The sequence below is a fragment of the Protomyctophum bolini genome, assembly GCF_963924005.1.
Source record: "Protomyctophum bolini genome assembly, chromosome: 16".
Taxonomy (NCBI): Eukaryota; Metazoa; Chordata; class Actinopteri; order Myctophiformes; family Myctophidae; genus Protomyctophum; species Protomyctophum bolini.
The window spans coordinates 37,163,973-37,190,035 of NC_137877.1; the positions used below are offsets into that span (position 1 = coordinate 37,163,973).

At 41.2% G+C, this 26,063-nt stretch overlaps 1 protein-coding gene across 1 annotated transcript; it reads right to left on the reverse strand.

Moving 5' to 3' along the window:
• Positions 1-145: 145 nt before the first annotated feature.
• On the reverse strand, positions 146-23,991 carry wdfy2 (WD repeat and FYVE domain containing 2). Its single transcript, XM_080786557.1, has 13 exons — positions 23,721-23,991; positions 22,619-22,686; positions 19,591-19,664; positions 15,500-15,554; positions 14,435-14,585; positions 11,387-11,499; positions 9,122-9,248; positions 8,627-8,732; positions 6,334-6,435; positions 5,070-5,200; positions 3,692-3,800; positions 2,277-3,066; positions 146-2,205 (listed from the first exon to the last, which is right to left on the reverse strand). The coding sequence occupies exons 1-12, from the start codon at positions 23,855-23,857 to the stop codon at positions 3,037-3,039; spliced, it is 1,203 nt and encodes a 400-aa protein (XP_080642683.1). The 5' UTR covers positions 23,858-23,991; the 3' UTR covers positions 146-2,205; positions 2,277-3,036.
• Between the last annotated feature and the right edge of the window lie 2,072 nt (positions 23,992-26,063).

Below are 26,063 nucleotides of genomic sequence, written 5' to 3' on the forward strand. Positions count from 1 at the left end.
TTTTAAAATCATTCAAAAGTCAAGTGGATGGCAGAGTTCAACTATAAAACAAATACAATGGTGAATTATATAGTTATCGGTATAGTGTGAACGGCACTTAACACCAAAAACCTTGCATTTTGGGGACAGTAAATCTTCTAAAAGAACCAGTTAATCTTTTTTTTAATTCAAGTACAAATGTCAAACACTACGACCAAAGTTACAAGGTTTTTTTTTCTTTTTCTTGACAATCTGTTACAAATCTTCTCTTTTGATTCCAGTGCATGAACTGACACAAACAGTATATATTATGATTTAAAAACAAAATCAAAGCAAAAAGTGCCCATTACACAGATTCCTTTTAGTCCCGTTACACGTCACCACCAAGGTCAATGATTATAGCTTAAGGATATGGACATATTCATATAACAGACACAATTCATAATAAATATAATCATAAGACATTTACAATACCCCTTGATGACAGTATATAAGCATGAGCTACAACAATGTACACTTCTATTTTCAAATCAGTAGGTAATGAAAGCATATATGGTTTCTTATTAAAGTGCTCCAGTATATTTCGTTGCAAAGCATGTGAAATGCAAAGATAATTCGTCATTATGGGACCTCAAGTGTAAACATGTAATATTCTCATTGCTTACATTACATGCCGTGACCGGATTTAGGAAATGTACGCGTGACCTGGTGACGTATAGTCCATAGACATATACTGTATGAAGTCTATATGGCTCAAGGCGGAGTCTCTGACGTAGTTCACATGGAGGCCATCTTGCTTGGGGACTACAGTTCCAATCTTGACGGATTTACAAACGGGTTGGTTTTAATACGTGGCTATGACTCAGGACGCGTATCCGCTTCATTTTAAGTTTTAAGACGTATCTGACGTTTATAACAAACCAAACCGTTTGAAAATCGGTTGAGAATTGAGCAAGTTATGGTTATTTAAAAGTACATGTCTATAGAATAGACACAATGTTATGCTGCCACTCCATTGGCCAGAGCGTGCGCGGGTGAGCCATCTAGCTTTCTTACATACATCTGTGACGTAGTCAGCCCCTACAGTATTTATTTTTGTCATTATGTATCCTCTTGAAAAGAACAGAAATAACAAAATAAACTTTGGATCATATAACACTTTCTCACCTCACCATCTTTCAAAACAAACCTCGAGGCCCCAGTGCATGAAGACAGTGGACTCCCTTCATTTCATTAAATCTATTCTTCCAGCCTGCCAACATTGAAACATAAACCTTTTCAAATTGATTATAGTTGTGAATACTGGCATTTTGAATGGTTGCTGTCGAATGGGTGACGACTTCGAAATCAAGAGGCCACCACCATTCTGCACTAGGCCTTACTTTTTTTCTTTTAAAACAAACTGATAACATGACATTTCACATAGATGTCAGCTCTATTTGGCGGTTCTGAAGCTGATAAAAGCATGCATGATATAAAAACTCAGCATGCTTCTATGTGCACAGGCCAGGTCTCCCTCTTGTGTTTGATGCAGGGTACCGCAGCATCAATAAGCAACTCAACATTGAGTATAGGTTTCAGATCCTTGTTTTGACAAACCTCAAGGACCATCCATCGCCCTCGTCAGCTTGTTAATGTTTACAATATATGGTTCATTATTGTTCCTGTCAATTCCGTCTTCAGAGGGGTTTAGACTTCACTATAGTTCAAAGTAGAGATGTCCCCGATACTGTATCGGTATCGGAAAAAGGATCGGGATCGGCCTTTTTTTTTGTCATATCGGGTCATATCGGTATCGGCAAATATGCCAGTCTAACCACCGATCGGACACAGGGGGTAATGGGGCAGGTAAATAAAATGTTGGGTCATGTGGAGTTTGCTTTCGAGTTGCCCCAAACTGCAAGTGCACATTTGAGTGAGGAGTCTGCTATAAACAACACAAGATAAAATTAAGTAATTTTCTTTTTTTATTATTATAAATATTATTCTCTGGTAGTGGTTTTATCGGTATCGGTATCTGCTAACACAGAAATTGTTGGTATCGGGACATCCCTAGTTCAAACAAAGGTGAAAGTCTTGATTGATTTAACCCATTCTGACCTGAGATCAGATTCATACGAGGTTTCCACTGGACACACACTGGTCTGATTAACCCATTCTGACCTGAGATCAGATTCTAAAAATGTCAGTCGTTCTTCGATTTTTCAAAAATAGCAGACCTACAAGCTCTTAGCGCGCCACTCGGTGGCGCGCTATGAGCTTGTAGATCTGCTATTTTTCAATAGCTAAAGCATAACATGATGCTAAACACCAAAATGGGTTCCCGTTCAGAATGGGTTAATTAACTTCAATAATCACCGATTACTTCATTTTTGCGGTGTGCTTCCACAGAATAATTTGTGTTCAAGTATTATGTGTGGGGAGGAAAAACCAGAACAAAAAAACAGTTAACGTGAGAGATAATTTTTCATGCCTGTGGCTGATCGGAGAAATTTTGCCCCCGCCGGGGCTAACCGCGGGGAGCAAAAGAATGTAAGCATGCAACCGTCATAGTGTCCCAGAGTTTCCAGTTTTAAGACAGGCAAGGAATGCAGTAAGTAGAAGTAAATAAACGTGTGTCAATTCATTATTATTTAAAACGAAAAAAAGCACTACACCCGTCCCACACCCAACCCACCGCACCGCACACCTCCCAACCCCTTATAGGCGTAATATGCACACAAACACACACACACACACACACACACACACAGAGGAAACGCTGCCTTCAATAATCCTGTATCCATTAAGGTCCGTTCCAATCTCCCTTCTGCCCTGCATGGTCACCCCCGGAGCCTCGCCAGGTTGACTGCTGCTGACTGAGCGTTCCAACAGTTTTGTGAATTCTTTTTTTCAGGACGGTTTTGGCAAAGATTACCCAGACAGACGACGACGATGTATTTTCTCCTCCTTTTCTCTTCTTCTTCTTCTCATGTTATGACCCCTGCCTGAGGTGTAAACCTTCCATCTGGTCAGGTGAGCAGTGGTGCCTGTTGACCCCCCGGCCGAAGACATAGCTCATGATACCACAGGAGTCATGTCCCATAGCTGACGAAACGCACACGTGCACAGACACACACACACACACACACACACACACACACACACACACACACACACACACACACACACACACACACACACACACACACGCGCGCGCACACACAGAGGATCAACTGCTTGTGAACAGAAATGCTTCTTGTACATTTCCTATTCTAACCTTTACACATGTTATCATTTTTTTTTTAAATATTTAGACTTTTTCGTGTATGACATGAAAGTGATTAACCCATTCTGGGCGGGTACCCCTTTTGGTGTTTTAAAGCATTATATAATTTTATAATTTAGCTATTTTTGAAAAATCGTGAAAATGTGCATATAATTATATTCTTTCAGAGCGAACGTTATTAACTCAAATCTTAGCTTCTGCCGGGCGGTTCCTGGAACAACATATTTTGAGATGGGGGGGGGTCGGCGGCCAATTACATATATTTTTGGTGGTCCTTGACGTGAAAATGTTTGAGAACGACTGAACATAGAAACGCAGGTCTTTCAGAAAAGTGTCAGGATTTAGAAGGCATTCGTTTAGAATCGTCCTCAGGTCTAAATGGGGGGTAAGAGTTATCAAAGATTTCAATTAATAATTCCACTTAATACATCACCCCTGTCTCACCTGGATGACCTTGTCGGTTCCGGAGGTCAGTAGACTTCCCGTGGTTGGCTCATAGTGGATGTAAACTATGCTGTGCTTGCTGTCATGGAAAGTGGCCGTGGGTGCTCGACTGGAACGCACAGAGTGGAGAAACACAGGTTACTTTACCCCTTTAATTATCAAGGAATTAATATCGCTCTCATATCGTATTCTACAAATTATTGTGCTCCATCAGAAAGATAATTCTACCACAGGTCGTTTCGAGGAAGCAATCTGATTGGTTGAAACAGCCTTCTAGCCATGGGTTAAACCAGCACTGTTCACCACCTAATCAAAACAAAGAATTCAGCTGCTATGTTCTCCCAGAGCGCTAGCAAACTCGGTGGCTAGGCTAGCTAGTTTCTTGGGAAGGTTGTGGTCGTAGTGACTACATCTGTCATTAAAAAAATATATTCTTTCAGCGATTTTAATAGTTTTAAGGGTAACTGTGGTAGAATTGCAATATTACACTCGAGGGTGTGGGTTAACGTGATTATTGCCACGACAGTGATGCGGTCAGGAACGAGACGGAGTCGAGTTCCGCAAGCATCACTGAAGTGGCAATAATCACGTTAACCCACACCCTCGAGTGTAATATTGCTTAATTCTTCCACGGTCCCGGTCTGCAAACCACCTTTGTGCATTCACCAGCAAAAGTGCATTTAACCACATTATTCCCCATTGTATACTTGTGTCGTGTGACAGTGTTGAGCGAAAATAATCGATCTGCAACCTCACAATGTGTCACATATATGACATGTTCCAAGTTTTGTAGGTCAGCTATTTTCGCTATTTGAGGAAAACGGATGAACATAATTTGCTTAATGTTCAACGGTTCGCAAAATGTGGACTGCCCAAAATAGGGAGGGCCAGGCTGGCTGAGAGTGGTTAAGATGTGTTGATTTTGGCAGCAAAATTAGATTTGAGTTTAGTCAGTCTTTTGAATAAAATGTAATTTAGTTTTAGTTATAATTTAGTCACCTGAAATGCTTTAGTGATGCTCTCAATTTGAGTCTACTAAATCTGCAGTTGATTTAGTTGACTAAAATGTATTTTGGCGGGCCGTCGTAATGACTGATTTTACAGTTGCTGAAAATGGCAGATCTGCAAGCTCAAAATGTGTCGCAGCGCAACCAGGTGTAAAATGACCCTGCGTCTTTTATTTATACTGGATCTCCTGTCCACTAGTCCCTTCCTAACATCTTAGTCTAGTTTTTATTTGTTGACGAAATTTAGTCTCAGTTGAAGTCATCACAGCTTAGTTCTCATTTAGTTTCCATTTAGTTTTCGTAGGTAGTCGACGAACACTCTTCGTCATAGTATTAGTCGACAAAACATGGTAACGGGAAATGGAACTCACTCGTCATCCGTGATGGACTCGTGGCAGCCGTCGCAGACTCGCACCTCAAACTCGAAGCCCATGAGGGGGATGGTGGTGCGTTTGGACGAGCACTTCCCACACACTGCCTGGCCACACTTCCTACAGTGGTGCTGGCAAAAGTAGAAAAGCAGAAGAGAATCTAAATGATGTGCCCAGTCGACGGTCTTATAGCCTGGGTGTCCACCTATGCTTTCTATATGGCATATATATATATATAGGCAGCTCCCGGCAGGATCCGCCGGGAGAATCTAGACACAGCTGCCCGACATGAGACTAATTAATTAGAGCGACAGAGAGAGAGACGATCAGAATTCAGCAGAGTGAGCGATGTTTGCGCTACTGTATGCCGAATTGAAGTGGACTCGGTCCCAGACTTTTATTTTCCTCCCTGGAAATAAAAACCTCTGGGTTTCCGAGGCTAACGGTCTTATAACCCCCTACCTAATGGGTATCACTAGGATTAGTATTTTCTCATTTCTTATCTCTCATTAACGCTCCTAATTTTCTCACGATGCCATTTATTATAATGCATTATCCTACGTGTGTAGCTGTCAGGAAATTGCAGTGTAGAGACAAGACTCTCCTTGAATTGAGAAAGTACAGGATGTCCGCTGAATATTACCAGAAATGAATGGTTGTGAAACCTAAATCTATATAAACTAAAGCTAGCCAACGGTCGGGGGATTTGAGATGATGATATCATCTAGATGTCAAATATCACAATCTTCCCAGGAAATTCATAATTTGACAATATTTTAAGGATGACTAAAAGTTTGATAAATTATCACCAGTAAGTAGATATAATGATATAATAGTAGAAGCATTCAGTGTTCATTTCAGTTCAGAAAATAGAAATGCAGCCACAAGTCCACAACATTACAATAATAGCTACAATCCAATATGCTACTACAGCAATACATAAACATAATGATTATAATAAACAGTACTTATTATGATATCTATTTTTAATTCTGCCGATGAAGGCATGGACCTTCAACTGCAACTTTGATACCAGAAAGAGGAATTGATTATGCAAAAGCGAAAATAGCCTAGGTACAACATTTTGAAGAGTTTAAAGAAGAAAAAAAAGTGATATTGGCCCGGTTTCCCCCTCTTCAAAAATAATAAAATAAAGGTGAAAGCCATTAAAGCATAAAAGAAAAGGGTCCAATTTTGAAAAACAGAAAAAAGGAGAGGCATGATTTCGGCAAGACGAACCCTGGTCATCTGGAATGCACAGTACCTGCCGTAAGCCAATCTTCTTACTGTCCCACATCTGTTTGAAGTTCCAGAAGAAGGGCTGTTCACACTTCTGACACGAGTCACTGTCCAGCCACTCTGGGGTCTGGGCAAAGACGACACACACACACACACACACACACACACAGGATCCACCGCTTTAGTGTTTGTTTGACAAATAACACCTTAGCTGATTCATACACGGTGATATGGTTCTGTTACACACTGCTCATCAAAGGATGATGTGTTTTATTAATGTTGAAAAATGTAAAATAACTCGAACGAAAGCAGAGGGATGGATTAAATGTAGAAAAACACTTTATCAAAATAAAAATATTAAGGTCTGTAAACAGTGCAATTCATGCACATTATTTTAAATCTGTTCGTGTTATGAGTACATGACCTCAGAGTGCGATTAAGCAACGTCATTTGCTTAATCGCAAATTACGTTTTCAGCAAGTGTAAAATCAGTCATTATGACGGCATCAAGGCCCGCCAAAATACATTTTAGTCGACTAAAATCGAGAGCGACACTAAAGCATTTCAGGTGACTAAAGTATAACTAAAACTAAATTACATTTTATTCAAAAGACTGACTAAAACTAAAATCAAAGACATCCCCAAAATACATGTTTGATGTGAAATTATCAGAATTCTTGCTCCTTGTGTGCCCCTTTACAGTGCACAAAATGCATAAATGCATAATGCATAATGTTCTTCTGTGAAGGTATTTAGTAATTAGTGTAGAGTGAAAACAGGAGGGGACCCTTGGGAATCTTGTCAACTACGGATAGGGTTTAAGTGGTTTTAACCCATTTTGGGCGGGAACCCCTTTTGGTGTTTTAAGCATTATGTTATACTGTACTACTTACTGTACTTGAAAAATAGCAGATCTACAAGCTTGTAGGTCTGCTATTTTTGAAAAATCGTGAAAACGGTCCCTGGAACAACATATTTTCAGATGGGGGTCGGCGGCCAAATACATCTATTTTTGGGGGTCCTTGACATGAAAATGTTTGAGAACCACTGACACATAGAAACAGAGGTTTTTCAGAAAAAACCTGAAAAAGATATCAGGATATAGAAGACATTTTGTAGAATTAGTTCTCAGCTCTAAATGGGTTTAAGTGGTCTTAACACCCTTACAGAGAGACACTATGTGAGTGGGCTGATCCCAGAACAGCCCGTAGCGGGGTTGAAGCACGAGACACTTGACCTTTCAAAAGGAATGTGGAATGAGGAAATCAAGAATGAATCCTTGATGAAGTATCATTCATGACTGCAGTGACAAACAGGGAAGAAAACGACCGACGTCGGAGGAACAAAGCGAGGGACTTTGCCTTTTGGTTTCATTATAGCAACAATTTCAGTCCTTACTAACTAGCTTTCTGGAGAGCGACCGCCGCCAGAGGACAAGAGGGAGGACGCAGGGTTGGTTATCCAATCACAGCTGGATTACAGTATGTGTGTTCCCTGCATGCCTGTTTTTGGTTTGTGCGCACACACCAGTGCGCATGTGCGTGAAATGAATCAAGGGTACATTCTGCTAATCTGGTGACCTTTCCTGACCCTCTCGGGAAGAGCTTAATCCTCAGTATGAGGGGAGAACGTCTTACACAGTATTGTGTGCCTCGTCTATATAATGGTGCATTTATATAGCGCCTTTATCCAAGGCGCTATAAATAGATTGTGCATTACATTCACACACGCACGCACGCACGCACACACACACACACACACACACACACACACACAGCAGCAGCGGCGGAAACCATGCAAGGCACCAACCAGCACATCAGGAGCAATTAGGGGTTCAGTGTCACTTCGACACTAACTCTGGGGGAGCCCCGGGTTCGAACCGGCAACCTTGCGGTTGACATCCAGTCACTCTACCCCTGAGCCACCGCTGCCCCGCGTATATATCATGTACGTGCGCGCACACACACACACACACACACACACACACACACACACACACACACACACACACACACACACACACACACACACACACACACACACACACACACACACACACACACACACACACACACACACACACACACAAACTTGGATATACTTTACTACTACGTTGGGGGCGCAGCAGCACTGTCTCTCTTCACGCTGCAGAACACCAAAGTTGATGAGCGATTGAGTCTGAAAAGGGACACTGCAGGAGCTGTGTGTGTGTGTGTGTGTGTGTGTGTGTGTGTGTGTGCGTGTGCGTGCGTGCGTGCGTGCGTGCGTGCGTGCGTGAGTGCGTGCGTGCCCCTCCAAAGATCAGTCACGCCCCTCACCTCTTGTCGTGTCACATCCATGTTCCAGATGACGATTCCTCCGTCAGAGCTACAGGAGATGAGCTGGCGAGTGTGCGACGCATAGCACAGGCCCTGCACCTTGTCACTGTACGGAGAACATGCAACACACACACACACACACACACACACACACGCATACAGCACACACATACAAAAGAATGCAGTTTGCATACCTGACTTGCAACATTATTACTCAGTCAGCAGTCGGCATACCAGCTGTAATATGTGAATGTAGAGATTTCGTGTAGCGGGGGGAAAAAAAAGAGGAGAAAATCAATACTGCAGATGATTAATTAATGAGTAATTCCCTGATTAAACTATCTATACCGACAACTCTTAAAGAGACAGTGAAGGTGACTGTTTGTTGAGTGTGCGGCGCACACGAGTGCTTGTGTCTCACACTGACTTTGTTGTGTGTGTGTGTGTGTGTGTGTGTGTGTGTGTGTGCTATTGCGCAGTGTGTATGGGTCGTACTTGTGGCCCTGCAGCTCGATGGCGGTGCCTTTGCGCCCTCCGATGTCCCACATGATGATGGAATGGTCTGAACTACCAGAGAACAGCACCCTCTGGACGGGGTCCCAACACAGAGCCGTCACATTACCTGGGGAGCAGAGAGAACACACACACAAACAAGGGACTCAATTCATTTCGCTCCTATTTCCACCAAAATGTGGAACGCCCTACCAACAGTCATTAAGACATGCGAATCCCTTGACTCCTTCAAAACTGCCCTCAAAAGGGCACCTATACGGACGGCTGCAATTCGAAACTGGCCCCTGTCAAATCTGAATCCCCCACCCACTGTATTTTTTCTCCCTTCTCCCTGATGATTTCCTGTTTTTGGCTATATAGAAGTGTATATCCGTACGCCTCTAAATGTCTTGACCCTCTTGTGAACAAGTGTAATGCTTTATGGTGTCGTCCACTCACAGTTAACAGTTTTTGTATTGAGTTGTACTTGAAATGTACTGTAATTCTGCAAACGGTTTTTATAAATAAATCAATCAAACAAAAACCAGGAAGGGCTTAATCTTAGTCAGAAACCTTGTATCTCCACGTTTCATCTTTTTACGTACAGTAAGTATTATGTAAGGGATAATGTGTATGGCTGAGTGGTCATCGTTTATAGATAAATCACCGTCAGGCTGTGTGAGATGGAGGATGACTGATTTAAGCAGTCACACCTGGCCTGAGTCAAACTAGAACTGGACTCAGAGCTGGGTGTGGCTGCGCACCTGTTGTGCCAGGCTATCAAGAGAGAGAGCCTCTGTCCGGACAGTGGAGAACTATCGCTTCTCCTGTGTAAAATGTTAAATTGTGAATTATTCCCTGAACTGAGAGGAATAAAACAGTCTACTTAAGGAAGCTGCCCTGTGGTGTGTCCTTCCTTTGCCCTGGGTAGTGACTAGTCGCTCACAGGCTGACGCGACAGCGGAGGTGGAAGGTGATTTATATATAAACAATGACCACTCAGCCACACATTATCCACACATTACACAAAACAACAAAACGAATCTTATTTCCTTGCTTGGTAATGAAAGTGTCGCGCTGGACGGCGTCTGCCCAGCTGCAGCACCGTCGGAAAACAAGGAATTGAGTTGATCAACTAAAATCCATTTTCGGGTACTTCTTCGTCTATTTCTCGCTCAAATGTTTTCAAAAACATTTATTGAGAGCAATGTTTTGCTGTAAATGACACTGTGTGTGTGTGTGTGTGTGTGTGTTTTTACATGGCTGTCATGTTGGAAACAGCAGTAAATCAGCGGAGCACAGCAGGTGCTCCGAGGGTTTGATTAGCCATCGGTCTGTTATAGAGCAGAGCGGTCTGTTATCCAGAAATAACAGACCGATGAATTTGGCGATTGAGCAATCAGAATCAAGCATTCAACCAAGCCGTGTAATAACTAATTATAATAATACAGTTTATACTGTGTTGTGTAAGCAGCACATGTAAGCTGACATGTCACACCGAGACACGCTGTTACTTACGCATGTTACTTTTGCTAATTTTGAAAGATTTAGAACATTTTTACCTATAGTGACAGGCCCGAAATAGGGACACCAGGTTGAAAGTTGTTTAAGTCTGTCCATGATTTTTATAAACCTTTAACCAAATAAAAGTATCAAAGAGAGCTTGTGAATTTGCGACTAATTAACACGGAGCCCACCAGAACCGTAGAGTTAAACTAGTACCCCTAGCCCGCCAGAACCGTATCCATGTTTTCCACGTACAGGTCTAGTTCGCATAAAGGTGAAAATGGGACAAACACAGTTGAGCACAGCGAGACCTAAAGGGAATTTGTTTTCATCTCATGGATGTTTGGCAACAGTTACCGGGGGTTTCCCCAGGGTACAATTTGTAAAAACAACAACATTCTTAACTTGACTGCACATGGAGATTTCTTTCGCAGAGTTTGAATGGGAGAAAGATGACCTGGTGACTGGCGCTGTACATCATGTGAAATCAGGTGACAACTCCCACAGTATCACAGTCATGATGTGTCTCAGTTACGACGACTGCACAAGGATATCTGGTCTAACTTTTCTGTTCCACATAGAGGGACTTGCTAAGACTTTTAGTTCAACTGAACTGAACTGAACTGAAAACTACGCCTATACATTAGGTAGGCCCTTACTGAAACCATAACATATCAGAGAAACATTATCACAGTTTGCACATTGCAAATGATTATGTCACCGTGTGCGTGTGCGTGTGCGTGTGCGTGTGCGCGTGCGTACCGGTGTGTCCTTTGAAGGTGGTGACAAGGCTACAGCTGTCCTGCTCCAGCTTCAATATGGTGACCTGTCCAGACTGGTCTCCTACAAAGGCATGCCTTGTCTCCACATCAAACCTGAGGAAATGGCAGTCAAGGAATCGGAATAACTGAAGTATATACAGTACAGAATAGAAAATAACTGCAGTATAATACTATTGCACCCCGGGGGGGGTGAAAAAATCATGTATAATGTGAAAGGAAAATTCTCTCACTTTCAAAAGATCTGCGGTCGGGCAACGGATATGTGATGTGAACTGGAGAGGGCTAATTGATGTATAATGGAGATTGTTGTTGGTGTCATTGGTGTTACCATTGTCCACTTGTCATTCTTGTTGTTGTGTTTTTATTCATGCTCTGATGAAGGCTGCATAGCCGAAACACGCAAGCTTTCCTTTTTGGTGTGTGCCAATAAAGAAATGGAAATGTGAGTACTTTGACCGCCATTTATCTGGACGTGTGCTACCTTTTTGGAAAAGAAATTTAATTCCTATTTTTTTATGTTTTTATTTATGTTTGTAGCACAGATGATAATAGTCAGAAGAAAACCATGCATGTGTTAGTTATTTGTACTAGGAAGGGTTGGGTTTCTTTCTCTTTAGCTAGGAAATACATTTTTGTATATTTTGAATTTTGTAAATTAAAATTTAAAAGTAAATAAAAGATAATAATTTTAAAAACAAATTTAAAAAATGAAAGAAATAACTGCAGTATAGAGCAGTGGTTCCCAAACTTTTTAATGTCAAGGACCCCCTAATTGACACTAACTAGACTGTGGACCCCCATTTGAAAAGATATGCCAGGGACCCCCAGAAGATTTGTACGTCTCTAGCAGAGATTCTCAACCCGTGTGATTTCAAGGACCCCCCAGTTTGATATGCATATTAGTCTACGGACCCCCATTTAATGGCATTTCTATCTCTGGGACCCCAATTTATATTGTAAAATCAATGTTAATTTAACTCTCAAGAGTTAGTCCATTTGGTTCCAAACAATCATTTAGCTGGGGACCCCCTTGCAACTCCCTCAAGGACCCCTGGGGGTCCCCGGACCCCACTTTGGGAACCACTGGTATAGAGACCAGCTGATAAGAAGATTCAGTTGTTGCAATCATGAGCGTGGCCTTATTTTGTTATAAGTTTATAGTACAAACATATATTATGTATTTCAATGTTTCTCAGCCTATCATCTAAAAGTCTACAATGCAAAAACAACTTAAACCTTAAAAATCCACTTTTTTTTTTCAAATACACGAGAAGAACATAATATGACAAAATAGTTTGGACGTTTGTTTTCGATAGAACATTTAGCTATTCCTTAAAGCAGAGCTTGTCAATGTGGGTTCTGGGGGCGGCCCCCCCCATGGGTTCTTGAGGGGGTCCCCAGTTAAATGAGTGATAGTTAGGAACCACATGGGCCCTTATAGGTCTGTAACTCCATTTGTACACAAGAGGATCTTTCTATTAAAAAGAAAAAAAATATCCCACAATTTTTGTAACCCATTTTTTCACCCCTGTGTCATTTATCTAATGTGCTCCTGGGCTCTACACACCCTCCGCCAACCTGGGGAGAGCAACGGACTTGAACTCATGCTTCCTTCATGCATGAGTGTCCAAGTCGCTCCTTTACACCTGACAGGGGGGGGAGTTTCCCTGGTTGGACGTAGCGCGTGGAAGGAACACCTTATTCCAACCTGTTCCTTTCCCCTCCATCAGGTGCCCATAGCTGGCCAGGGGGAGGCAGTTTAGTGACCAGGAGTACTGCATGTTTTTTGTGAGGGTACGTATCCTAGGAGGGGACACAGGGAGAACATGCAAACTCCACACAGAAAGGCCCTTTCAGTGTAGATTGGGGTCCCCAGAAATAAACAGTAAACAAACTGGGGGTCCTTGAAATGATAAAGGTTGAGATCCAGTCCTTTATTTAGAGAGCAAACACCACATCTCACATTTCAGTTCGGCCTTCTCCTCCAACAAGAAAATGGTCACAAAGTGCCAAGGACTTCACTCTCAGTTTCACAGGTCCCAGGATCAACTAGTTCCTCCTCTGACCTACAAACCGAAATGCATTAATCCTCTGCCACACAGCAGTAATACAGAGAAAAGCAAATAATCGCGCAAGAAGTAACCTAATTAAATTCTCTGATCTAATCTCATTTTGTAATATCTTTCGAAAAAGGAGCCGGGCATCCAATATGCAGCTACAAATCTAATTACAGGCTATCTCCATGCTGTGGTGGTTAGAGCTCAAATAACCCATTTGCTGACCACATTCATGTGCTTGCGCTTTTTGAGTTTAAAAGTCAAACGACTGGCCAATATAAAATGTCAACGTTTTTAACCAAAGAATGTAGCCTTCACTGGGTTCCCTCAATTTTTTCTATTCACCTTTCTATCTATTCTAACTATAGAATGTAATTTGAACAAGACTAGCATGCCTTTGGCTTGAACGTCTCAAAATCATATCTCACACAAGTCTCATTGGTATGGATCAGCGTTGTTGCTGCAGCGTCTCACTGCCTTTCACATCATGGACATTACAGAAATCCTCCCCAACCGTATCCAGGACAACAGCATGACTAATACCTATTGTTAGCCCTCCCCGATAATAAAAGATAACTGAAATCACTCCCTGACTATCTTAACCGCGTTCAACCTGCCGATCCAATTTTGAGTATGTCATTCTCATTCTAGGTAAAAAAAAATATATATCTTGGCCATGCACCCCATTACCCCCGATCTAGCTGATGCACCACCCCCACATGGGAATATAAATGACATAAGCTATAAAGACATAGGCCCTCATTTATCAATTGAGTGTAAAAATCTGCCACAGATTCGAGTGTAGGTTTCGTAGTATCTAAAAGATCGGTTTCTCCAGATAGGGTATAAATTTGCCGATCACTGATAAGGTATACATTGCCGTCGATCGGAGTGAATATTGGCCGATACGGCCGATCAGCGATCGGTGGCCGATTATCGGAAGCATATCCACAGCTCTAAGTTGAGGATACTGTAGTCCAGAGACCCAGGCAGCGGTGCGGTAGACTCCCAGCTGCTGGCCACTCTCTGAGCAATGCCAGGTGAAGTTCTTGTCCTGGCCCGTGGAGAGAACCCACTCCATCTCCAGCACAAACAACGCCACGGTCACTCTGCCCTGGTGGGCTACAGAGGGAGAAGATGTGGACACAAGGATGAAGGTATTGGTTTGGTACACAAAACTCTATATATATATATATAACAGGTTTAACAATACCAAGAGAACCAGCTGAAGTCACTGTGTCAATATCACTCTCTACGCTCATTCAACAAATAAAAAGCTTAGTTGTAAGTATCTGGAAACCCCTTGTTTGTACTGGAAATAACAGAGAGACCCTACGGCTGTGCCGTTTGTAAAATTAGGGGAATAAACAGGTTGAAAGTGTTTTTTTAAGAAGCACACGTTTACGTTCTTGAGGTGACAGCCAGGGGTTCATCATGGCCCTGTAGGCAAACCACAGGGGGGGCGGGGCGCAACACGGTTTTCACATCAACAAACTTCCAAGCAACTGAACCGTGGCACCGTTTTGGAATGGATTCCACCTCCTAACCAGTGTTGTTTTCGTTGACTAAAACTTAAGACGAAAAATGTCCGTCGACGACCCTTTTTCACTGACTAAAACCAAATAAAAACAAATCTATGACTCTAACTATGACTAAATATGACTAAATACAAACTAGACTAAAATGTTAGGGAGGGACTAGTGGACAAGAGATCCAGTTTTATGCTAGGTTGCATGCTGAAAATAGCAGATCTACAAGCTCACAAGGCGTCCGCCGTCACATTTTAGTTGACTAAATCGTCTAAAATCGTATGATATTCAGTCGACTAAAACTGGACTAACACTAAAACATTCCAGGTGACTGAAATGGGACTAAAACATGAAAATGATTCAAAAGACTATGACTAAAACTAAAATCTAAATTGGCTGTCAAAAACAACACCTGCCTCCTACAGTGCCAGTTCAGTTGACACATGCATTCTCTCACGGCACGCACACGGCGTGCACACACACACACACACCCCCCACCCATCTCACCCTGGTAGGTGCGTGCTGGGGTCATCTTGTTATAGTCTTCTGACAGAATGAACTCCTGAAAGACAGATAGTATACAACGTGATGATGAGACATTGAGACGCTTACACAAGTCCTATGCAGCAAAATCCAGAAAGAGTCCTAACTTTCAGTGTAAAAAAACTCTGTGTTAGGGTCCCCAGGGGGTCCCCGGAACTTCCAGACCCACAGGAACGCGCGAGAAATGACAGAGTTACTGTGTGGAGGAATTAGCATTTAGCTCTCTCTCTCTCTCTCTCTGTAATTAGCAGGCAACAGTGCAACACTATCTCTCTTCTCTCTCTGTTTCTAGCACAACAGCACCACTTTTGCCCCTACTGGTACTCTAAACATAGGGACAGACAGTTTCGTGGACATAGGTAGGGACATAGATAGGGACATTGCTGTTCCTTGGAGCGGTTGCACCACTCAAAAACCTGACCATTACGGATTCAATTTTACACTCTAGACCTACTGTGTGGCTCAAAATAAAACAACATCTTCTGTCCAGAATTCAGATTGTTTTTCACCAACTAAGCAGCATGTGTCAGTATGGAAATGCATGAGTGTACTCTTGGAATTTCCCTTTTTACAAACAGTTACAATGTACTGCATTATATACAATATTCAGATACAAGAAGAAAAGGTTCTGCTTTCAAATTTACATTTGTCTTTGCAACCATTTTTTAAGGGTCAGGGTATCACCCAACTGACACTCTGGGAGCAAACCAGTGTTGTTTTTGGCAGCAAATCATATTGTCTTCAATAGTTTTAATTTAGTTTCAGTCACTTTTGTCACCTGGATTGTTTTAGTGTTAGACTAGCTTTAGTCAACTAAATATAATAAGATTTTAGTCGATTAAATCTACAGTTGATATAGTCAACTAAAATGTATTTTGGCGGGCCTCGATGCCGTCGTAATGACCGTTTTAACACTTCCTAACATTCTAGTCTAGTTTTTAATTTGTTGACGAAATTGTCAATATATTTATTCTTAGTCTTAGCCATCATACCTTCCTTAGCTTTCATTTAGTTTCCATTTAGTTTTAGTCAGTGAAAAAAACAGGTAGTCGACGAACATTTTTCGTCTCAGTTTCAGTCGACGAAATCAACACTAGTGGAGCCAACCCAGGGCAAAGGCAGGAAAGGCAAGGAGTGCACCACCACATACGTAGATGCACTGCACAGCTTACATCTGATAACAACACTGGCGAGCTCAAGACCCTGATGTTAGATAAGAGTGTGGAGGGCAACGATTCAGGAGTCCTGAGTTGGCGTTGGCTGCAGCTGCTAAAGACCACACTCTCATCACATCGCATTCAGATTAACCACATGTACCCTTATTGTCTCCGCCAGCCAGACCTATAACTGCACTGATCTGTATAAAGAAAATGTGTACGCGCCACCGCCACGCACACTCCCTAGAGACTAAGGGAAAACCTCAGCCCTGCATTTTTCACATCTGCCTTTTCTAGCGCCACCAGGAGAACCGACTGTAAAACAGTTTCATATAACGCCTTCAGAGCAGTCATGTGATAAAGGACGGATGATGAGTTCGCTTTTTCATATTCCATCCTGATTGGCTAATATTGACACCTAAAAAGTGTCCCGTTTTGTATAAAATGCTGCAAATCACGAACGCAGCGTTTGACTGCGGTGAAACTGCGCATGCACTTTCACACTACGCTGAACAAATTCCACCTTTAAAACATTGCCCAAGCTTGTTGTTTGCAAAACATTTTTTTGAGTGGTGCACGTGTGTGATTTTATATATATTATATATATTTCATTTCATATTTATTTATTTCATTTCAGTTTGGTTTTTACATACTTATATTCATTTTACAATTTTTTTTTTTACATATTCCAAAACTGAAAAGAAAAGGAGCAGGAAGAAGATAAATCTTATTTATACCTGCCCCTATCAAAATAAAAAAATAAAACAACTAACAACTAACCCAACCCTCACCCTAACCCTAAAAAAGAGAACAACAAGACGAAATAACATAGAGCTCAATAAGAGAACAAACAAAAACAAAACAAAACAACGCTGAGGGAACAAAATAACACTTATCTAACCTTCTCGTTCATATTTTATCATTTTTTCCTTTTTAAACACTTTCTTAAACTGAAACACTGTTGTACAACTCTTCAACTCCTGGTTTTGTGAATTCCATAATTTTATACCTGTGACAGAAGTGCACATTTGTTTTAGTGTAGTCCGGGCGAACAGATGTTTAAAATCATGTCTTCTTCTATGGTTCTCATCCTCTGAGCTAAACACAAATGACTTCTGTAACTGTATTGGTAATGATCTGTTTTTCGCTCTAAACACCACCAATAATGTACGTAATTCAACCAAATCCATGATTTTTAAAACACCTGATAACATAAAAAGCCTATTGGTGTGTGCTCTGAAGTCTTCTTTATACATGATTCTTAACGCTCTTTTTTGTAACATTATCAAAAAAGAGCGTTAAGAATCATGTATAAAGAAGATTGTCCAAGCATCACACCAATCGGTACACATTATCTCTATAGTCAAATGATCAAGACGGATCAGTCAGATGTTTCCATCCTGACTGGTGAAGTCCAAACATTGCTGGCCCACATTAGCCTACCTGACCTGGCGGAGACCTGTGCTCCGACGAGCACTTTTTCTAGTTCTATAGGCATGATATAATAATATGCGGACATTCTGCAGAAATGGCAACATCCACGAAAAATAGACGAGCTTAGCTCATTGCGAGCTTGCATATTGTATTTAAGCACTTCATATTTTTCCTCTACTGCAGATGCTGTTGTATATAGACTGCACTGCATTGGCTCACTAACAAAGATATTCAATGCCGATCGGCTTAAGAGCCCATTAGTACACTGAAACACCTAGCTCTTTTAAATCATTGACTGGTGCAGTGTCTGGACAAGACTGAGTGACAGAGGAATTCTACTGAATCCTCTATCTCTCTCTCTGGTGTGTGTTGTGAGCGCGCGTGTGTGTGTGAGCGTGTGCAAGTGCGTGCGTGCGTGCGTGTGTTTGAGAGTGTGTGTGTGTGTGTGTGTGTGTGTGTGTGTGTGCTTTAAGGGTATTTACTTCTGACTCAAAATATTATGTAAAACCCTGCAGGCCTGTGTACAGAACAGAAGATACACAGTTACAGACAATTCATTTCATTTTATGGGTGTAATTCCCTTTCAAGCCTAGGACACTCGAGTAAAACAATTATGCATATTACATCCTTGCAACGCTTGTTAACTTTGTTATTGTACCGGTGAATTTCAAATGACTGACTCAGCAGGGAGGATTCTGTGGGCCAGAACCTTTTAGAACAAACAATTAAAATGCTAAATAAAGGAACTAAACTAGGCTAGCTCTTAGAGACACTCAGTCACTCAGTAAATCACTGAGTGACTGAGCCTTTTGTTTTAGTGCCCCAACCACATGAAATGACCTACAGCTTAAATTAAAGATCTGTTCTCTCATAACATACGGTCAATTTAATGTATATATATAAGTGTCTGCAACTGTTTTTAAACATAGCCTACGTGCTACGTCACGCGATGAGGAAAAATTACTGTTCCGGTTTTGTTTATTGTTTGGAAATGTTGTATTCTGTGTATCTCGACGACACTGCAAATGAGGATGACAGGCTCAAAGTCTTTTGAGAATAAATAAAGGTTTGAATGAATTAATGAAATTTGCCGGCACTCAAAGTCTCGGTAGGAAGATGAGTAGCCTACACACAAACTACCCTACAAGTTCAGAAGACCATGAATCAGATCCCAGATGGAGCTACTGTTAACTGTACAGCCTAGTTTCCATCCATTAAGTACATGTACTGTACACACACAGTCAGAGGAGTCTTCGTCCTGATCAAATATTGCCAAATCAAAAGGTGAAGGTATATTCCATTCAATTTGCAAAGAGAGAAAACCGGGCATCCGACTTGCTTCCTCTTAGAAAGCCAGCCAAAACAAATAAGACCTTTTCAAACCCGTACATTTCCCATGGAGGAAACACGGGGGAGTTCATTTTGTGTTTGGAAGGGATAAAAAAGGTTGGCATTTGAACTTACACAGACAGATCCGGTGTCCGTACCCACAGACAGTCTCCTGGTTTCTGGGTTAAAGGACATACAGGTGCACGAGGCTGCGGGAAGACAGGGAAAAATACAAGACTGTTAAAACTCTTTTGCCACCATCAAACAACTTCAGTGTTGATGCCCCGTTTTGTCTTGGTCTGTTAAGAACACTGCTCGTATGAAAACATTGCAGCAAAGAATCCATGGCAAAGTATTGCTGATGGATTCCGTCATGGTTATATGAAGCAGCTGCAGTTGTGGAGGTCTGCGGAGGTCTGCGGATCCACCCGTCCCGTCCATCTCCACCCAATGCGAAAGGCAATTGCAGTGTGCCCACTGTGCCCTCCACGAGGTCTACTAAAAACCACATTACCTCAAGGAGCACCAGGCAACATGCTATAGGAGGGCAGGGGGCTGCTAGTGTGATATTATTTTTCCTTTTTCTATTCTAACATTCTAACATTTTTTTATTTCGATTTTTTTTTAAGTGGTTTAATAAAATAAATCTCAGTCTGTATTAGTTATATCTTGTTTTGTTTGCCTGTTTGTTCATTGTATAATTATTATACTGCATACAAGTTTTCATAATTCATTTCACACTTTCGTTTTGGAAAATAGCTAGGAGGATCCAGCATGATCCAGAACTCCAGAGAGGACTCTGAGGTCATCATCCGCCGATGGCGATGGCAATGACAATGACCAGAGACGTATAAAAAGGGGGCAAAAACTTTCCCGAGATTCCTTGCAAAGCATGAGTGGGAAGCTTGCCAAGCTTTCCGCGTGCGTAATGGAAGTCCCGGGAAAAGACGCGCTGTGATTGTGGCTCCATATGGCTCCAACGAACTGCAGCGGCCAATGGGGCATCTATTTTTTAAATATCTATGGCAATGACTGTAATAGACTAGTCATCAACTGTCAACTTGACTAATGCTTTCAGTCCTTTTAAGATAGATTATAGCTTAAAAGCCAAGCAAGCCTACAAAGCTTCATATTGCATCACACTGTGAGCCTGTAGATCTGTTTTTTCTTTCATTAACTTTTTTAAATATCTATATTTTCTCGCAAAAGTGGTTCAAAATTCAAAAATCATTTTTTTTTGTACCACATGACCATGTTGTTTTTCTTGGCAAAACTGGTTGTCTTTTTTCTCAGCTTAACATTAAAATCTAGTCAATGATTCCTTTATATCATGAATATGGTTAGACAGAGAGGCAGAGAAAAAGATGACCGATTGTAAGTGGTTATTATACGTAGATGCACTGTAAGCTATTTATTTTTTATCCCACGATTTTGCAACCCTTTTTTTAATCTAATGTAATCCTGGGCGCTACACTTCCTCTGCCAACCTGCAAGGCAGCAGACTGACCTCATCCTTTCTTCTAGGGGTGTAATTTATTTTGATATTTTATATATATATTTTTTCCTGCTTACAGTTAGTTTTCACTACATGGTGTTTGTGATATGAAATGTAAGCTTACCCTAATCACAGTATTAAAAACATGTCTTCAGTCATTTTCTAGTTACTGTAGTCAGTACTAGTCACTTCAGATCAGCACAGCTGTATTGTATTGTAGTATTGAATCGAAAATCATTTTGAATAGACAATTGTTTTGAATCTGGAAGAAAAATGCTTTATAATAAATAAATAAAAATTGAATCGAATCGTGACCCCCAAGAATCGGAATCGAATCGACTCGTGGAACACCCAAAGATTCACAGCCCTACTTTCTTCTACGAAAGGGGAGTCCAAGCTGCTTCTTTTCACCCGACAGGGGGGAATTTCCGTGGACGGACATAGCGCGTGGTAGGAACACGTTATTCCGACCAGTTCCTTTCCCCTCCATCAGGTCTGGCCAGGGGGAGGTAGTTTAGAGACTAGGATTACAGTGTAAGCAATTTATGTGGGGGCTTAACTTTAAATTATAGAATATCTGATGGGATCTACATCGGACCCAGAAATCTGGCATTGTTCGGAATCTAATCATGGGACCCTGTGCAATGATGAAAAAAATCCATTATTATATTCTCTTACCACATGACTCATGATTCCTAGTGGTTTTTCTTTTCATTAATCATTTTGAAACCTGTCCTGGACAGGAGTCTCTGGACATATAAACAAACAACTAGTTCTGAAACATTTCTGACATTTTACAGACAACAGCATAGGATTTCCATTTATTGTGGGTGAACAAAAGGAAAATAGAAAATGGGAAGTGACACTGTTTGATAGCAAAAAAAAAGACCACAGATACAGTAGTATCTATGACAAGAAAATATTTTGTATCACAGAGTAAAATAAATGACAACCAAGGCTATAATTTACCATGTTAATACTTTCCACATCATAAAACTAGGTAGCTAGGCAGTGTAGGCAATATCGGCATTCTAGCGGTCAGTTAACTGGAACATAATGTTGTGTTGTTTTTTTTATCGTATTGTGATTCAAATATCATATCTAGTATCGTGATTCAAATCGCATCGTGAGTTGAGTGAACCGTTACATTAGTGTACTAGTATACAAGTAGACCCAAAAAAGGCACATTTTAGCTTAAAGACTAATTTAAACTCTGCAGTATGATGAGTGGTCTGCTGACGAGCACAGGGACTTCTCTTCAAGCTAACATAATAACTAAAAAACATCGCATGGATGCACCTGGGACGTATCCTCAGTGATGTATCCTGAGGTCAACGGGGTTTCGGGGTCTCTCAACATCATACCCCTCACTCAGGCGACCCAGCCGGGAGTGATCGAGTCCCGACTTACGTCCCAGTAGCTACCCTCAATCAGTCCCACTAGGGAAAAACCAGGGGCACACAATCCGTTGGAACTACTCCAGAACTACTCTGCCAGGGCTGGGAGGTACACTTCTGGCTCATCATAATGGAGTGTAAATGACACTAGACCACAGTGATGTGTTGATGATCCTATTCAATGATCTTCAAGCTGTGAGTTTGTGGATTGGCTATATTTTGGCAACAGTATTTGGTGTAAACATTAAATAGTGGTTTAAAGTAAACTTACTTGTCATGGCGTGATAGACACTAGGCCAGTATTGGCCACCGTCCCTCTTCAGCCATACCCGGATCGTCCTGTAAAAGTTAGGCGAGAGCTCGGCTTAGCTTCTGAATGACAATGGCACCTGACCTCTGCTTTATTATCAGCATTATGTGCTGCCTAACCTTTATGCAGATGCATAGAACATCACCCCATGTCACTGGTTCTCTCTGTCACACACACACGCACACACACACACACACACACACACACACACACACACACACACACACACACACACACACACACACACAGCTCTAGGCAGGCAAGTGAAATGCACACAATTCACTGAATTCAGGCAAAACGAGTTGGGAGAGTTAGCAGTTGAAGACACATAATTATACTTAAATTATACTGTACTGTGCATACGTTTATCACCACCCTAACCTGTAAAGAGCTATATTCCCCCTGACACACCCATGAAGTTCATTCAGCGCGCTCAGCACTGCAGCCTTTTAATTATTTCAGTCATGTTTAAATATTTCCAATCCCATATCATAGCCTATGCCATGATAATAATAAAAAGAATACAGAATAGATTTCTAGTTTGAGATTAGGTCTACAATATGATCAAGCACGTACATTTTCATACGACATTGTATCAGCCTGATCTGCAAAGCATTGATCCGAGAAAAAAAGAGAACATAACTATTTTCATTGCATACATCACCCATGTGTAGAGGGTTATAGACTATATGCGTAAAATGTGTAACTCTGTGGTTTATATGAACTCAAACTCAGCCTTCAGAATGACTAAGCCAGGTCAGCTGACTTTGACTGGACAGTTTTATGGGGAAACCTGAAACGTGTCTTTTATTAAAAAAAAAAAAAAAAAAACATGAAGCAACAAAAGATGGCATTGAAACAATCAAAGGCAAACAAGACATGAGTTCCGATCGATGACCGAGCTGGAATGAGGACAGTGGAGGGACAGACAGTCAGACAGACAGACAGGGGATAATTTCACACACCGCTCGGACTTTAACTTCCTTTATGAAGCTATAGATTTCTATGCATCCAATTAAAAGCTATATCTGCCGCAAATTAACGAATGCATGCATCTCTTTACCTGTCTTCAGAGACGCTGATCACCCCGTCTTCCTTGGGGATGATCACAGCCGTGGTCACAACATCATGGAATCCCTCGATCTTGCTCAGCAGGACGGGCAGACGATCCTGTGGCTTGGGCTGGACCTCGGCCGCCATGTGGAAGAAGAATCAATATCGCTAACCTCCTTCTCCAGTTTTGCCTTTTTGGTAACATAACACTTTTAGTGGAGCAGCAGCAGCAGCAGCATAGCCAGAGGCTGCATGGTGGTGGTGTCGTGTCGCTTCGCTGCAGACCGTGCACAGTGTTGTGGCAGCCAGGCAGCACCGCAGCAGCAGGCAGGTAGCCAAGACTGCTGCTATTGAGCTGAGTTACGCAAACTCCGTTCCCTTCATGGGGCCAGTCCAATATGGCGGCTCTCCTACATAGACTTCTATTGAGAATGGGGACAACCAACTGGGACAAGTAGGCAGAAAAGCATTGGACCCAGGCAACAGCCCGGCTTTAATGCTCTTAGATCCCTTTTATTTTAGATTGTTTTGTAGTACAAAAAACATAAACATTACAGAGACTTTAGTTGTTACTGTACAATACTTTAAAACAGTTGCCATGTTGGCACACATGCCTAAAATTGCTCTTATTTGCGCCGCCCTCGTTGAAAACAATGTATTTCAAACTCTAGTTCGTCCGAGTTCAGGCTGCATGAACAGCGCTCGAGCGCTCGGTTTCTGCCCCCTCAATGTCGTAACTCTTATCTCTATGATTAGACATAGCTCTCTGACTCTGGTCAGCTGACAAGACATGCATGCAACGTAAAGCACACATGACACACAGGACAACGCAAAAACTAAACACAAACACACTTCCGGTAGATTTTGGTTTTGACTACATAATAAAAAGATTGGATTGATAATTTAAAAATATATATGATTATTATGATGATGATAATAATAATTACAATGATAATCATAGTAATACCGGATAATAATACAATTCTTCTTCTTCTTCTTTGTATTATTATTATTATTATTATTATTATTATTATTATTATTATTATTATTATTATTATTATTATTATCTAGGGGTGATCAGGTGTATATAGGGTATGATTAATTGGCTAATTTGGGCCCTGTCCAGAGCCTGGGCAGAGGCTTTTGTGGCTTACTTGGAACGATGCAAGTTGTAAATGGATGCCCCACCCAGTTATCATGTCTGCGTCCCTTTTATGCCCATATATGGAGTTCTTAAACTCTTTGTCAGGCAGCATAGCCAAATATGGAGTCTATGCAGATGTCAGGAATGATGTCAGAACAGGTCATCTCATATCGGGGTGATCAGGTCTAGAGCCCGAGCAGAGGCTTTTGTGCTGGTTCTGGACAACGGCGTATCCGACGGACTCGACACCGGGCACCGCACTCCCTGTGGGGTTGTGGAATGCGTGTGTAGAATTTGAAGTCGGTGGGGCGAACGGTTCTCGAGTTACGTGGATAAAGATTACAGATGTAGCCTACACACGTATGTACGTACAGAGACTTGGTCCATTTATGGATAGATTTATTATCAGTATTATGAATAAAACATACTATTGCCAAGGTTGTAAACAGATATGCTATCAAACTGGACTTCCTACAACCAGCAAAATATATTTTTAGAATATATCTAGATTCTAGAATATAGAATAGATCAGTAAATTAGGCTAGTACAAAAATCTTATTAATCAACAAAGGTATTCATCGATTATATACTATTCTGGATTGACATTATCCCCTTCCTCTTGTAAAATAGCCTTTTCAGAACATTTTTAAATAAGTTCTGGGATAACATTATGATGTACACAGTCCATTCTGCATCTGTTGAAATACTTTCATAACACAGCTAGCTATATGTTTTGAATAATTTGATCAAAGATTAAACTATTCAATTCAAAATCAACAGCTGAATGTGTGTCTTAAATACCTGAAAGTTTTTTTTTTCTTTTTCATCTTCAATGGATTAATTAGTAATGAGAGAATATAATCTCTCACAAATATTCCATAATATAAACAAACACAATGTAGAATGCGTTTGCTTTTACAGTAGCATCATAGACTTTTATTTTGAAAGGTAGATGCGACTAAACTACAAAACCGGAAATATTATAGTAGGGCTGTGATCGTGTTTCAGTTGTTTTTATCAACTCGATCGTGCCAATTCTGCAAAAAAAAAGAGCGCTTTTGTTTGGGCTCTGTGCACGGGACGATCTTCTATAACTGACTCATGTTTTCTTAGTAGGCCTACTATTTTTGCGGAAGTGATGATACTTTCCAAGCAGGCATGTTCGCTAATGATTCATATTTCATGATTATTTTGGTGTAATAACCCCTA

What these genes read in the sequence shown, in the direction of transcription:
- wdfy2 (XM_080786557.1), bottom strand. Translation starts at nt 23,857, where the DNA reads ATGGCGGCCGAGGTCCAGCCCAAGCCACAGGATCGTCTGCCCGTCCTG. An exon ending in TGTCTATCACGCCATGACAA is followed by an intron (nt 19,665 to 22,618) that starts GTAAGTTTACTT and finishes GTCTTCCCGCAG; the next exon opens with CCTCGTGCACCTGTATGTCC. An exon ending in GAGTCCATCACGGATGACGA is followed by an intron (nt 3,801 to 5,069) that starts GTGAGTTCCATT and finishes TGTGCGTTCCAG; the next exon opens with TCGAGCACCCACGGCCACTT.